The sequence below is a fragment of the Monodon monoceros genome, unplaced genomic scaffold (genome assembly GCF_005190385.1).
Source record: "Monodon monoceros isolate NGI ecotype Baffin Bay Population unplaced genomic scaffold, NGI_Narwhal_1 Super_Scaffold_15, whole genome shotgun sequence".
Taxonomy (NCBI): Eukaryota; Metazoa; Chordata; class Mammalia; order Artiodactyla; family Monodontidae; genus Monodon; species Monodon monoceros.
This window is the reverse complement of record NW_021703771.1, coordinates 86,970,451-86,983,571: the sequence shown is the minus strand read 5'-3', so window position 1 is coordinate 86,983,571 and position 13,121 is coordinate 86,970,451. Positions and strand designations below refer to the sequence as shown.

The following is a 13,121-nucleotide window of genomic DNA, read 5'->3' as shown; positions in this document are numbered from 1 at the left end:
GACATCAACAGCAAAAGTGGCCTCGTGAGGCGACCCGGTGAATCATCTTACTTACTAAAGGAATAAGGGGACTGATGACATAAATTTTCCTTTTTCTCCCATTTCCCTGTGCAGACACGGCCCGCGTGGAGTGGCAGTGTGGTGCTGTCACTTACTGTAGGGACAAAAGGCTCATCGGGTGCACAGTGGTAATTCTGAAGTAAGGCTTGAAGTTGCAGTGAATTTAACTTGAAGCAGGTACTGTTTATATTTGGGATGTCATCGGGTGCGTACTTATCCATCGTGAGCAAAGTGGTTGCCTAATTTAGAATAAGCAACATGAAATATCGTGATTTAAAAGTATTTCATAAATATTCCCCTTTACGTAACATTTGTAAAACTGCAATAACTTGCTAATTTGATTTTGAAATGCAGGGTGTTTTTAAGAAAATACAGCTCCATTAACGTTACCTATATGTGTCAAACTGAACTCAAAGCATCGTAAAGGTTTTTAGATGAACTGTTTTACTAAAATATATATTTATAATGAGACTCAATAATTTATGTTCAGAGAGCATTTACAACTTCTTAGAGGGCTTCCCTGGTGGCGCAGTGGTTAAGAATCCGTCTGCTGATGCAGGGGACGCGGGTTCGTGCCCCGGTCTGGGAAGATCCCACATGCCGCAGAGCGGCTGGGCCCGTGAGCCATGGCCGCTGAGCCTGCGCGTCCGGAGCCTGTGCTCCGCAACGGGAGAGGCCACAACAGTGAGAGGACCATGTACCGCAAAAACAAACAAAAACAAAAAAAACTTCTTAGAAACTTCAACATTATAACCATTAAGATCACCAATTACTAAGGTCTGAGTAAAATACCATTGTAATGACTTCTTTTTTAAAAGATTCATTATTTATTTATTTGTTTGTTTAATTAATTTTTTGCTGCGTCGGGCCTTAGTTGCAGCACGTGGGATCTTCGCTGAGGCACGCGGGATCTTCCGTGGTGATGGGCAGGCTTCTCTAGTTGTGGTGCGCGGGCTCCAGGGCGCATGGGCTCTGTAGTTTGTGGCACACGGGCTCTCTAGCTGAGGGGCACAAGCTCAGCAGTTGCGGCGCGCAGGCTTAGTTGCCCCGCGGCATGTGGGACCCCAGTTCCCGGACCAGGGATCGAACCCACGTCCCCTGCACTGTAAGGTGGACTCTTTCCCACTGGGCCACCAGGGAAGTCCCTGTAATGACATTTTTAATAACTCGCTGATTCAATCAAAGTAAGAGGGCAGAAACCTCTTTCGAAACTAAATCTTTTTAAGAGACTGAGAAAAAAATACAAAATTATACACTGTAATAATACTAAAAAAACGTCCTAGGGTATGAGGCTCTAGATACTCATTTCCTTAACTGCAAAATACCCGTTCCTAGTCTTAATACCTAGGAAGTTCCTAGAACTGGTTAAGCCATCAGGACATGGCTCTGCTGTACTCCTTTGTCCCTTTCTTCTTCTCTTGCTCTGTTCCTGGTGACCTGATGATTTTCTGCAGTGGTGTGCTTAGATTCCTTTCTCTTTATCTGTGTATCTGCTATAGGTCTTTGCTCTGCGGTTACCTGGCTTTGTACTCTTAAAAAGGCCATCATCATCCATTTTCAAATTGGACTGTATCTTTCAGTATGGAGCTTTATGAAATATACCTTACTATTCTCAATTTAAAAAACCCTTTAAGGTATTTATTCTACTGAGTACCACCTGTTACGGGCTGTACTGTGTCCTCCAAAATTCATACGGGGAAGTCCTAACCCTGTTTACCTCAGAATGTCACCTTATTTGGAGACACGATCCTAACAGAAGGAATCAAGTTAAATCAGGTCAGTAGGTCTGGCGTCTTCATAAAAGGCGGACGTTTGGACACAGGTGTGACTCCAGGAAGACGAAGGCAGAGGCGGGGAGGGGTGGTGTGTCCACAAGCCCGGGGACACCAAAGACTGCCAACAGCCAGCAGAGCCTATGGAGCAGATTCTCCCTCGCAGGAACCAACGTGCCCTGGCCTTGATCTCAGACTTCTGGCCTCCAGACACAATAAATTTCTGCTGTTTAAGCCACCACATTCGTTGTACTTTGTTCAAGCAACCCAGGCAAACTAATACACCTATGTGTACATGTGGAAAACCCCAGAAGGAGGGTGCTGAGCTCTGCGGAGTCCACGTTCCCCCCGTGGTAGAACCAGAGACGTGTACGACCGCGCCACTGAGCGGGGAAGCTGGGCAGCGGGGCTGGGACCACCCACCTGCACGATCCTGCTGAGGTGGCAGTCGGCCGCCAGCTCCAGGCCCTGCTTCTCCGCCCAGGCCTCCACGTGCCCGAGCTGCTGGCGGATGATGGCGCCCCAGTAGTGGGAGCACAGCCCCGACTCGGGGTCTGTCACCAGCCGGTTGAACAGCCACATGTTGATGAAGTGGAAGAGCTGGGAGAAGAGCTGGATGGTCAGCGCGGCGTTGACCCGGCAGCGGCGCAGCAGCGACATGGCCCCCGTGAGCGTGTGCAGCACGTCGTCTGTGCAGAGAGACGGCACTGCGTCACCGAGAGGGCTCCGGGATTAGCGGTAAACGCGCGTGACGTCTGTTCAACCTCTTTGGAACAGCAATCTCATCCCAACAGGAAGCAGTGACGTGGTCTCGAGCTACCAATACGCAGCGGTACGAACCGTATCTACGTAAGTTCACCCGGACAGACCTCTGGGAAAGTCTGATGTCGCACCAGCAGGATGCGACAAGGTAACTCTTCTTAAACAAGACACGTGGTGATCACAATTTATTAGTTAAGAATGCCAGATCCAACAGGATGTCTCGTTACTTTCATAATACCTCCCCCTCACATACAGCAAATATTAAAATGAAGCTAAACAAACCGGAGAAGGAGGGGACGAAGGAGAAGAAGAGAACCCTGACCTATTTTGGGTCTCTGCAGACTGTTCTCTTCAGGGTCGTCCAGAAAGGCTGGCATGTAATTGTTCAGTTCTGACTGGAGACAGTGGACCAGGTATCTGAAAATACGTAAACAATTTTAATCATCTCAGAATGACGCCCTGCTATTATCAGACATAACATCACAAGTGAAACAATTCGGACTGTTTAGAAATATCTTCCATGTAAAAACTATATGTAAGAGCTCTACTCTCAGGATTCTTGAAGCACAGCTGAGTGAATTAAATTTACTAAATCAACACATTTTGCATATAGTTATTTATGCTTCTTGATATCCATCTTCAATTAGGGTAAATGAAAACCCTTAAAATTAGTTTTGAAAATTTAACCAGAAAACATGATTTAAATCTTTACAGAATAGTATCATCTCCAAACACATGTTCTTACTTAAAGGCCATTTGAACCAAGTGTGCTAGAACATCCTGGGCATCCAACGTGATTCGACTAAGATCTCGGTCCTGCTTTATGAAGTTGAGAAGCTCAGATGCATTTGCCATCCAGAAAGCAAGCGCCCCTGCAATATTCTTCTGTTTCTGTAGACAGAACACGTTTCCATAAGCAACCACAGGACAAACAACAATCATAAAAATAAAAAGGAATGCTCTTGAAAAGCTGAAGATAGACCAGTACCTTCCCATTTCCACCAAGGTATTTACCACAGATACCAGATACTTGCAGAGGAATTTGGGTACATACATAGCAATGGAAAGTAAAAACCCACTGCAACTTCTGAGGCTTCATGTATAGACACACGGATCTAATGAGCTACAATTTATGGAATCAGTGGGGGTAAGGAGGTATCGAATAATACAACACCAAATTGGAGATTGTGCATTATCTGGTAATCTGTGAAGTATACACACATGTATCCATGGTTACCCAAAAGCCACCCTGATACTCAAAGTCACTGGCTTGGACACCAAGCAACTCGGTATCAAGTACTGATCTATCGTGTCATCTCCCGACCACATGTGCAGGCCAGGCAACCTCAGATGAGATCCAAAGAATAGGAACCAAGGATAAACAATAAAGAGAAGAAACAGAACTTTTGTCATTTCATATCCACACTGAAGTGCATTAAGCAAAAGTTATGAAATGCTGATAAAGGCTGCACAGTCCAAAAAGGGTTTTAGTACTGCATGTTCCAGCTGCCAAATGAGTGTTATGAGCCTCGGTCCGGTTGTTGTTGTACTTTGACATGGAAGCAGCATGAGAAACTCAGCTAAGCCAACACAGCCAGGAGGATCGGCTCCCGGCAGTATATCCTACCTGATCAACCTGGTCTACTTCCTGGAGAAAAACAGACGTGGGGAAACCAAGCAGAACGAGAGAAAGAAACTTGTAAACAATCATGATAGTTAAAAAAAAAAAAAAAAATCAAAACACTAACATAAGGGTACGACATCTAGTTACGCTATTCCCATGTTACACACTCATTTACAGTTCTGAGGCAGCTTCGGGAGTCCAGGGCATAAACGATTAGTTTCATGTTCTTAAAACTGGCACAGTAACGAAGGGAATTCCTAGAGTTCATCTATAAAGAAGATGTTACAATAAACGAATACACTGATCTCTTTAAAAGATTTACAAAGAAAAGGACTTCTTAACATCTCTTAACAGCGTTTCGTGTTTGAGACGACTTAAACGTACATAACTTGAGAGTCTATTCTCCTGGATCAGTTAATAAGAATGAAAAACAAGAAAGACCAGCAAAAACAGTACGAGCTGAGAACTTAAAAATGCATTAAAGACGTATTATTTCTATACTAGAAAGGAGTAACTTGTTTTTTGAAAGTAGGTTTTTACAAAAAATGAAAGAATTTTAATTATTCCATAATTACTCTCTAAAAATTGAAGATTTTTAGATCTTCGATCTAAATATTGAAGATTTTTAGATCTCCAATCACATACTGAACCTAAATCTGAAGTCTGAAAGGCTTGTCCTGATAATGGTGATTTCACTGCCTAGTTAAGAAAAGTCCATCAAAAGTAGTTTGCTGATGGGAGTCTGATAATGTGAAATCCAAACGCGATGGAAGACAGACAATGGCTCTGAATGACAACTGGAAAGGAAATCCACATCTGTCTATAAAATAATAAGAGAGTAACAAAATGGTATCCAAATAAAACGACTTTCCTTTTTATCTGTTTCCTCACTTGGGTAGAAGACTCATAACCTCCTCAAATTCACAGGCTAACCACTCAAACATAAAAGAAGCCCTTCTTGAAAATGTCTGGCCTTTTAAAACAGTTCTGAGGGAATTAAAAGACTCGTCTGCCTCAAACTAGTCTTTTCTAGTTTGAAAAGTATCCTGACAGGAGAAAAACAATCAAACCATCTAGCCATGTTATGTAACATTGTATACCTAGAGTTTCACAGCTGAGTAATAAATAGTGTTGACAAGTGATTTAGGAACACTTTTTTAAAAAATCTGTAAATTTACTTTTAAGGACTTTAAACCTCCAAGTTATCTAAAAGTCTGGAAAACTATTATGCCAATTTTATCAACTATAGACAAGACAGTACTAAAGGAAACAAACCATTCTGCCAAGAGAACATCCTTATTTCCTGAAAATTTTAAAACTGGTTTATGAAAGAATTTGAATCTGATTTTCATCGTGAGAAATGTCACGATGTCCATTATACCTACACAAGTTTGCTATCAAAAAACCCAGATGCTAACTACCAACATCCTAGTAGGCTCATTATAAAAGAACAAGTCCTTTTTCATAACCATTAAAAAATTCTAAGGAGGTGTCAGGAACTGATGGGGCGGGTAATGGACAGAAACTGCTCGGCGGGTGAGGGGTCTGTCTGGAGTGATGGAAAAGCTATGGAGTCAAGTTCAGGAGGCTGCACGACACTGTGAATGTACTGATGCTACCCAACTACTCACTTTAAAATGGTTCATTCTATGTTACGTGAATTTCACCTCAATAATTTATTATTATTTTTTAAATTCTCAATGCCTTCTCACAACTAGTGTAATTTCAAGGGTCTTCTTCATGATCATTATGTTACCATGTACAGTTTCTCTTCCCTTATTTTAAATTTTGTAGGGAAGAAACAGAAAAGAAGTTTACATTTCTTTTCAACTTTTAAAGCTATACAATTTCTAATCCTACTTAAGTAACTTTCGTTTTAGAAAAAATTAAGACGAAGTCAAACATGTAAACAAATCTGAAATGTTAAAAAAACTAACTTAACTGATTTAAAAATTATAAACACGGTCATTGAACTGGCGCGGCTTTGCAGGCCGGTGCTTACCTGAATGACCCCTTCCATCATGCTCACCATCTTGTTGACAATGGCAATCACTTTGTGCGTCCGTTCTGCGGGACTGACATCGGGTCTGTACTGGCTGGACAATACATACCGACACGCCATATATAACACGTATGTAGGTGACAACTTAAAATGGACTGTAGAGCTATTAGTGTAGTTTATAATGGCAGATAAAAATGAATCTTCAGCTGTGAAAAGATTTCAAAAAAGAAGAAGAAAAAAAAAGAACAAAAAGAACCCCATGAAAATCAGATGGAGAAAAATGGAACAAGAAGTAATTCACTACCAATGGAATCTGAAATTACTCACAACTTTCCCTGAATTCAATGCTTGCAGGCAGTATTAGGTCAGGCCCAGGAGCGTCCTGAGTTCTGAAAGAGGAAAATGGCCATTTCTTAAAATCCGGTCACATTAGCTAATAACATCACCGACAACCAGTGCAGATTTCTGCAACTATTTCTTAAATGTCTATATATAAAATTTTTTCAAATAACACACAGCCCGATGACTGGTTTTCATGTGGAACCTATTCAAACGTTCAAATGAGTGAACTGGGAGTGACCGCGTCCCAGCTCCTCACAGAGGTCAGGTCCTCGAAGTATCTGCTTCCGTCAGGAGAACAGATCTGACCCTGTTTCTTTATTATTGATGAAGACGTCGCGTGGAACAGAGAGATCAGGCTGCCAGGCACCTGCTACTGCGATGGCTCAAGTGACAATGAAGAGACACTGCTGGGAGACACAGAGAAAATCTAAACCACACTGAGCTTGAAACTGAGCTCTCACACAGGAAAAAGAAAAGTGTCCTAAGAGCTAGACATCGCCTTTCTCTCCCAATAGAGGTTAGACACGTGACCCCTGCCATTCCAGGTCCCCTCGACCACTCAGTGTTAGCGTTTGTCCCCGCGCACGGCGACCACGCCGTAGGATGACTAACACGGCTGACTACAGATCTGCAGGTACAGACGGGCGAACTAAAGTGATTCCTTTCCAACAACAAATGTTCTGGTCCCTCCATCCTCATCTCCACGCACCAAAAGATGAATAAGGAGAAACATAATGTGAGTTCATTCAAACGATCATAAACATGAAAAGTAAAAACAAAATAACCTTCTTTTCACCAGATTACATGCTTCAAAGTTTATTATCCAGTCTATGATTTATTAATTTGGATTTAACTCAATAATTTAGGTATAAAGTAATTCAAAAGCTCAATTATTTTAATGTGCCTTTCTTATGCTGTCGTATTTGTAAACATGTGAAATTGCAGCTAAGCAGTTATTTTCAACTTAATACCCGTAACGTGAACCTGGATAAATTTTTACCAAATTTTTTTAATGCTTCATCACTTCAACACATCTATTAAAAATAAGGAATTTAAATTCTCATTGAAAAAATTTTAAAAATGTGCCAGTGGTACTTTAAGAGTCTTTTCCATCATTCATAATTGTTTCCTTGACTAAGGTTCGTATTTAATCGCTCATTTTTATGACCATACCAGTGTAGAAGACCTGCTTACACGAACAATGTATTATATACACGAAAAACAGAGACTGAAAATGGGAAGAGCCATCTGTTTCCATCACTGTCCTCATATCAACAAAGCAACACATATTTATATCCAATAAAACTTAAACAAGTCTTGGCAAAACAAAAGAATATGACCTTGCAAAACACTTAACTAAAACATATGCTCACAGGAAAAAATAATTTCTGACATACAATTAATCATCACATGGCTATTCTGACACTATATTATCATATATTTATTAACTGTATGAATAAGTTAGTAAGTGTATACTTACTAATTTTGCATATCCTAAAAACATTAGCTTAATCAATCTTCCCCTCCCCTAATGATGATTTGCTTATTCAAGTATTTATGGGCTAAGAACTACGATACACACCTCTTGATCACCTTATAAGCAAATGGAGGTTAACTCCTTATACTAATTCACCGTTCTTAACATCTAATTCTAGAATACACTACCAAAAACAAGTCCGGACACAGAAAGTAGGCTATTCATTATTATATCTAAAAAAAATTCTCCATGTATAATGATTCATATTGTAATTGTAAAAATATTCACCAAAAAATACTGAACAATGACCAAAAGCCCATAATAAAAATGAGGTAAAAACTTGAGATTCCCAGATGAGTCTACAGATTTAATTACTATGATGACTGCTATTAAAATCTTATAATGTACAGTGCCTTCTGCTGCAAGATGGAAAACTTAAGCGCTGTATCAGCCGCTTGTCGCCTGTCACCAAATGGTAAGCGACCTGCCTCAGCTAATGCCTTGGTTACTGGATCTGCGAAAGGGAACGGTCAGCATGGCCTCATCAAGAGTCTGAAAAGCACCAAAGACGAGCGCTCCTGGCTCCACTGCTGATAACGAGAGCCTTCACACCCAGCTCCCCCGTTTCTGTGCGAGGAGGGCTCAACATCTACAATGAACCACCATGCTTTCCAACACCGGAACAATTTTAGAAGCCACAAGGAAACAGAATTCTGACTTAAGGTGAGATATATTTAAAAATCTTAAGAAAAGGAAGTAACAAAAGGTCTATGTCCTCTGTTCAAAAAAACTAGGCAAGACCAGTGCCAGCAGAGAAAAGGACTCATCTCCGTCTATCAACAGGGAGCCATCAGGGCGTGAGACAGAGCAGGATGGCACTCCGTAACTCTGAAACACTCAACTTCAACCTCATTTTTGGCTCTGTGTATTTTTAAACACGTGAGGATTTCCTCTGGAAATGGGTCAAATGATGAGTCTTATCTAAATATCAAAATGATCAAATATTAAAATCCTCCAAAAATTCCCTTTCTCCCTGTTTTTACCAAGCAGCACATTTAACATGGAAACGTCTTAATTCAAACTGCCTCCCGTTTCAACTGGATGAGGCCGTGGCATGTAAGCGAGGGATGTAACTGTTGATGAAGCATTTTGTTTTCAATTCAGTAACATGAAAAGGAAATAACCTTAACGTACTGCTAACACTCTAAAAATGTCAGCCAAACCTCTGGAGTGAGTAACCTTTAACCCAAACCCCCTCCAGGTGTACTTTCACTCCTTTCACAATTCCAAAGCACCCATTTCCCACCTGCTTTCTTGCCTGCGGTAGTCCAGCTGCTGCTCCACTCTGACCATGGGCTTCACCATCCCTCGCTCGGCGGTGCCGGCAGCAGACAGCCCCCTGTCGCCGTCCAGCCTGGAGGAGCTCTAAGTCCGGGGAAACACAGGGCGTTTAAACACAGCACGCGGACCAACCACGCTTCACACTCAGTCAGCGTCGCGGGGGAGGCGGGGGGGGGCGCAGAGGGACAGCAGAGGCCAGGGGGGGCCCAGCAGTGCCGAGGATACCACGCCCACAGCAGTGTGCCCCAGAGCACAGTCACTGAGAGAGTAACAGCACACACGGCCACTTTCCCCGTCTGGCTCTAAAACACAGGCATGCAGGCGTGGGGCACACACACCAGGGCCCTGCAGAAAGTCCAGTAATAGCGGCGACCTGACTCCAGAGTTCTCTTGGGTCAGGACACAGTGGACAGGGTATGTGCACAACGTGAAGAGGCGGCTCTTTGTTTACTTGTGAGTTTTAAGGAAGGATGTAAAAATTCACTCATCACAGCTCAAAACCTAGTGAAGGATTCAGTACAGAAACTGGCTTACTTCCTGCCCTTAATCAACACAGGGAAAAGACACCTATGAAGCAACCCAACACAGTCGATGTAAGTCCCTCCAAGCAGTGCCCACTCCTAGCCAGCCTGTGGCTGACAGAGGGGTGAGCTACTGATATTCAGAAAACAATCAGAACACAATCAATAAATTTAGGTAAAAAATCCATTGCAGCAAAAAATTTATGTAAGACTTCTTGCTACATCCCTTACTGTAGAAACTGAGCACAGATAAGTAAATAAAAATCATCCTGGCCTTACCAACCAGAATTAACACTGTGCAGCACGTATCTTTCCGTTCTTTATATTTCCCATAAATGACATTACACAGCCTACACTCTGTAAAAGATACTTTTTCTTATGCTGTAGACATCTCGTGATATTATTTTTATGTTACAGAATTGCAATGGCTGTATTAACATTTTGTTTTCTATTCGTCAAGGTTCATTAAACCAATTTTTATTAGGTTGTTTAAAATGTTCATCAGTATAAAGTGTCAGGATAGCTGTGCCTGTTTGTGTGTGTATAAATACACACACACGCACACACACATATTCACACACAGTAATTAATTACTTTGTTAAGGTATGGCTACAGAAATAAAATTGCTTGGTCAGTGGATGGCGACATTTAGACTACAAAAAGTTGTTATAAATGAATAATGGTAAGGCAATGAACAAATAAACTGATATGTTTATAAACTAACATGTTACAAAACCACTTTAGCTGTTTTCAAATGATTTTTAGAACAAATGCTCACAAAACAGCTGAAGGAAGCAGGAAAGAAAGGTGTGTGTCTGTGTAGGGAAGGATTTAATCATGTTAAAATACACATGAACACACACATGCATAAGAGTTCAGAAAAGGATCTACCAAAATTTTACCAAAAGCCAACCATGAACTGTGGATGAACTGTTTTCGGTTTTTTTTACATGTTTTCTCAATTTAGCCAAGTTTTCTATATTGACTATGCATTTTTATAAGAAGCAAAATTTTTTATAAAGATGGTTATTATATTGGGTTCTGAGAGTACTTATTCATTAAATTGCTTAGTAGATCTTTACTGAGGCTTTTAAGTACTTCCAGGCATTTTTCTAAGCAGCAGAAGTGCAGCAGTGAGCACACAAGCCCTACTACCCTCACAGAGCTCACACTGCACAGTCAATCGACAAACAAGTAGCGTACGGTATCAAGGGCTGCACAAAGAATTTCACGTACGGTGTGTACTAGTGCCAGGGCACTCAAGGAAGACTCCTTCGTGGAGGAGACTTCAGATGAAGCCCGAGGTAAGAAGGGGCTCGCTGGGGGACAACCAGTGGAAAGAGCGTTCCACGAGAAGCAGGCCCACCCGGCCTTCGGGTGGGACGGGGGTGGGCGTCCTGGGAACAGAAGCAGTGGTGGCACATGCTGAGCTGAGAGGGAAGGGGGCCGGGCCCCAGGAGCTGTGTGACACAGAGCGACGACCATGTGACAGCGGGACAAGAAACCACCCGGAGGCTTCGGAAGCAGGGCAGTGGCAACGTCTAATTCACGTCTTTAATACCTCGGTTCAGCTGCCGGGAGAATGACGGGCCAGGGAAGAGCAGAGGAGAGGCTGCCGTCTAAGAAGCTCTGCGGTCCCTCCGCCACAGGACGGCTGCAGCCTGAGCCAGACTCTCCCGGGGACGACAGACAAAGGAGGGTCAGAGGGCAGGGGCCGCGCCGGCGGGACCTGCTGATGACCGGGTGAGGGGGTGACCAGGTGAGGGGACGAGGGGGACCAGGGCGGCCCGCGACGGGTTTCTGTCGAGCGATGCCGAGGACGCTGGAGGACGGGACGTCAGGCCCCGAGGTGGGGAAGGGTGAGGGAGAGAAGGTGTGTGAGAAAGAAAGTCTCCCTTTGTCTCAGCTGCGTTGAATGTGACGGGTGCTGCAGTTTGGGGGGCTGGCGCCCAAGATGGGAGTGGCGCGCACAGAGGGCATCCAACTGTCTACGGTCAGCTGGGAACAGGTACCAACGGAAGAGGGGGGCCTGAGGTCTGAAGCCTTGGCCCCCAATTTCAGAATCAGGCGGTGGGGGGGGGGGGCGGGGACCCACCAATCAGACTGAGGAGGAAGGTGCCCTGAGACGGGGGCGAGAGAGGCCCTGGGGCGGAGGGCGTGCACCCGCTGGGTGGTGCTGGCACCGCCGAGACAGACCACACGGGACCTGGAACCGGGGGCGTCGGTGCCCGGGACAGGCGCGGCCCTACGAGCGGGAAAGGAGATGGAGTGCAGGCCATGGACACGACCACCGCCGATGATCCCTGCCAGAAACTGTGCTGAGAACATGAGTAGGAAACGGGCAGTAGCTGGAGAGGACAGGAAGGAAGGGTTTTAAAAACCTGTCCCGGTGCCTGAAGATGAGCCCCACGCGAGCAGCTCCTGCCCCCGAGCCGGGCCCGTGAACGGCGCGGTGGAAGGCGCAAGGCCTGGGAGCTTGGCGCTTCTCGTGAGGCACTAAGACGTCTGCCGCCCCCGTGGAGAGAGATGGGCGAGGGGTTCCAGCCACCAACCGTCCCACACAAGGAGCCACCAGCAAGACCAGCAAAGCAGACTGAGTCCAAACCGCTCTGCACAGCTACGAAGAAACAAAACAACTGCTGTTTCAGTCCACGAGTCTGGGTGTGGGGTGTTACCCAGCAGTCGGGAACCAGAACGAGGACAGAAGTAAACCAACTGTGCAAGAGAGAGAGCACAGCGCCCACGGGCGTGAAGTGGCAGGTGGGAGCTGGGACCCAAGCTGAGGTAAGAAGGGCAGGAGTCCGCTATCTGCGGGGGTGGCCTGAGCGAGAAAGGCTGGCCACACAGAGGACAGGCCTAGGACACACTGCTTGGGAGAGAAAGCACAGCCTCCTGGCCTTAGGGGAAAAAGACGGTCTGCTGCTCACGTATCACCACGAGAAACACAAGTGGTTAGGACACCCACACACAGGCCACTATTAAAGTCTGTCTGTACAATACTTTTACGAGGGTGTCACCAGTAATTCATCAAAGACGTCCTGTTATGCGAAACAAACACAGTCCTGTCAGGTAAGTGACAATCACCCACCTTGCTCGCTGGTAATGCTGTCCCACTATGAACATCTCCTCCCAAATCAAAAGTTGTCTCCTGAACAATTCTGTTGAGAGAAAAAGAAATACGTAGAATTAATAACTCTCCAATGATAAGAGGTAGTCTCTT

The 13,121-nt window shown here is 44.3% G+C and overlaps 1 protein-coding gene across 10 annotated transcripts in view; it reads right to left on the bottom strand.

The window, feature by feature from the left end:
* AFDN (afadin, adherens junction formation factor) overlaps nucleotides 1–13,121 on the bottom strand; it is a 138,740-nt gene that overhangs the window by 44,492 nt on the left and 81,127 nt on the right. For 5 of the 10 annotated variants that reach the window (XM_029223505.1, XM_029223508.1, XM_029223507.1 and 2 more), the window contains exons 11-19: nucleotides 12,990–13,059; nucleotides 9,346–9,464; nucleotides 6,548–6,609; nucleotides 6,221–6,426; nucleotides 4,222–4,242; nucleotides 3,340–3,485; nucleotides 2,917–3,011; nucleotides 2,256–2,521; nucleotides 156–299 (exon numbers count right to left, since the gene is read on the bottom strand). In XM_029223505.1, coding sequence (XP_029079338.1) covers nucleotides 156–299; nucleotides 2,256–2,521; nucleotides 2,917–3,011; nucleotides 3,340–3,485; nucleotides 4,222–4,242; nucleotides 6,221–6,426; nucleotides 6,548–6,609; nucleotides 9,346–9,464; nucleotides 12,990–13,059 — 1,129 coding nt within the window. The remainder of the gene's footprint in view (nucleotides 1–155; nucleotides 300–2,255; nucleotides 2,522–2,916; nucleotides 3,012–3,339; nucleotides 3,486–4,221; nucleotides 4,243–6,220; nucleotides 6,427–6,547; nucleotides 6,610–9,345; nucleotides 9,465–12,989; nucleotides 13,060–13,121) is intronic. The other 5 variants (XM_029223511.1, XM_029223512.1, XM_029223514.1 and 2 more) reach the window with 1 other exon arrangement.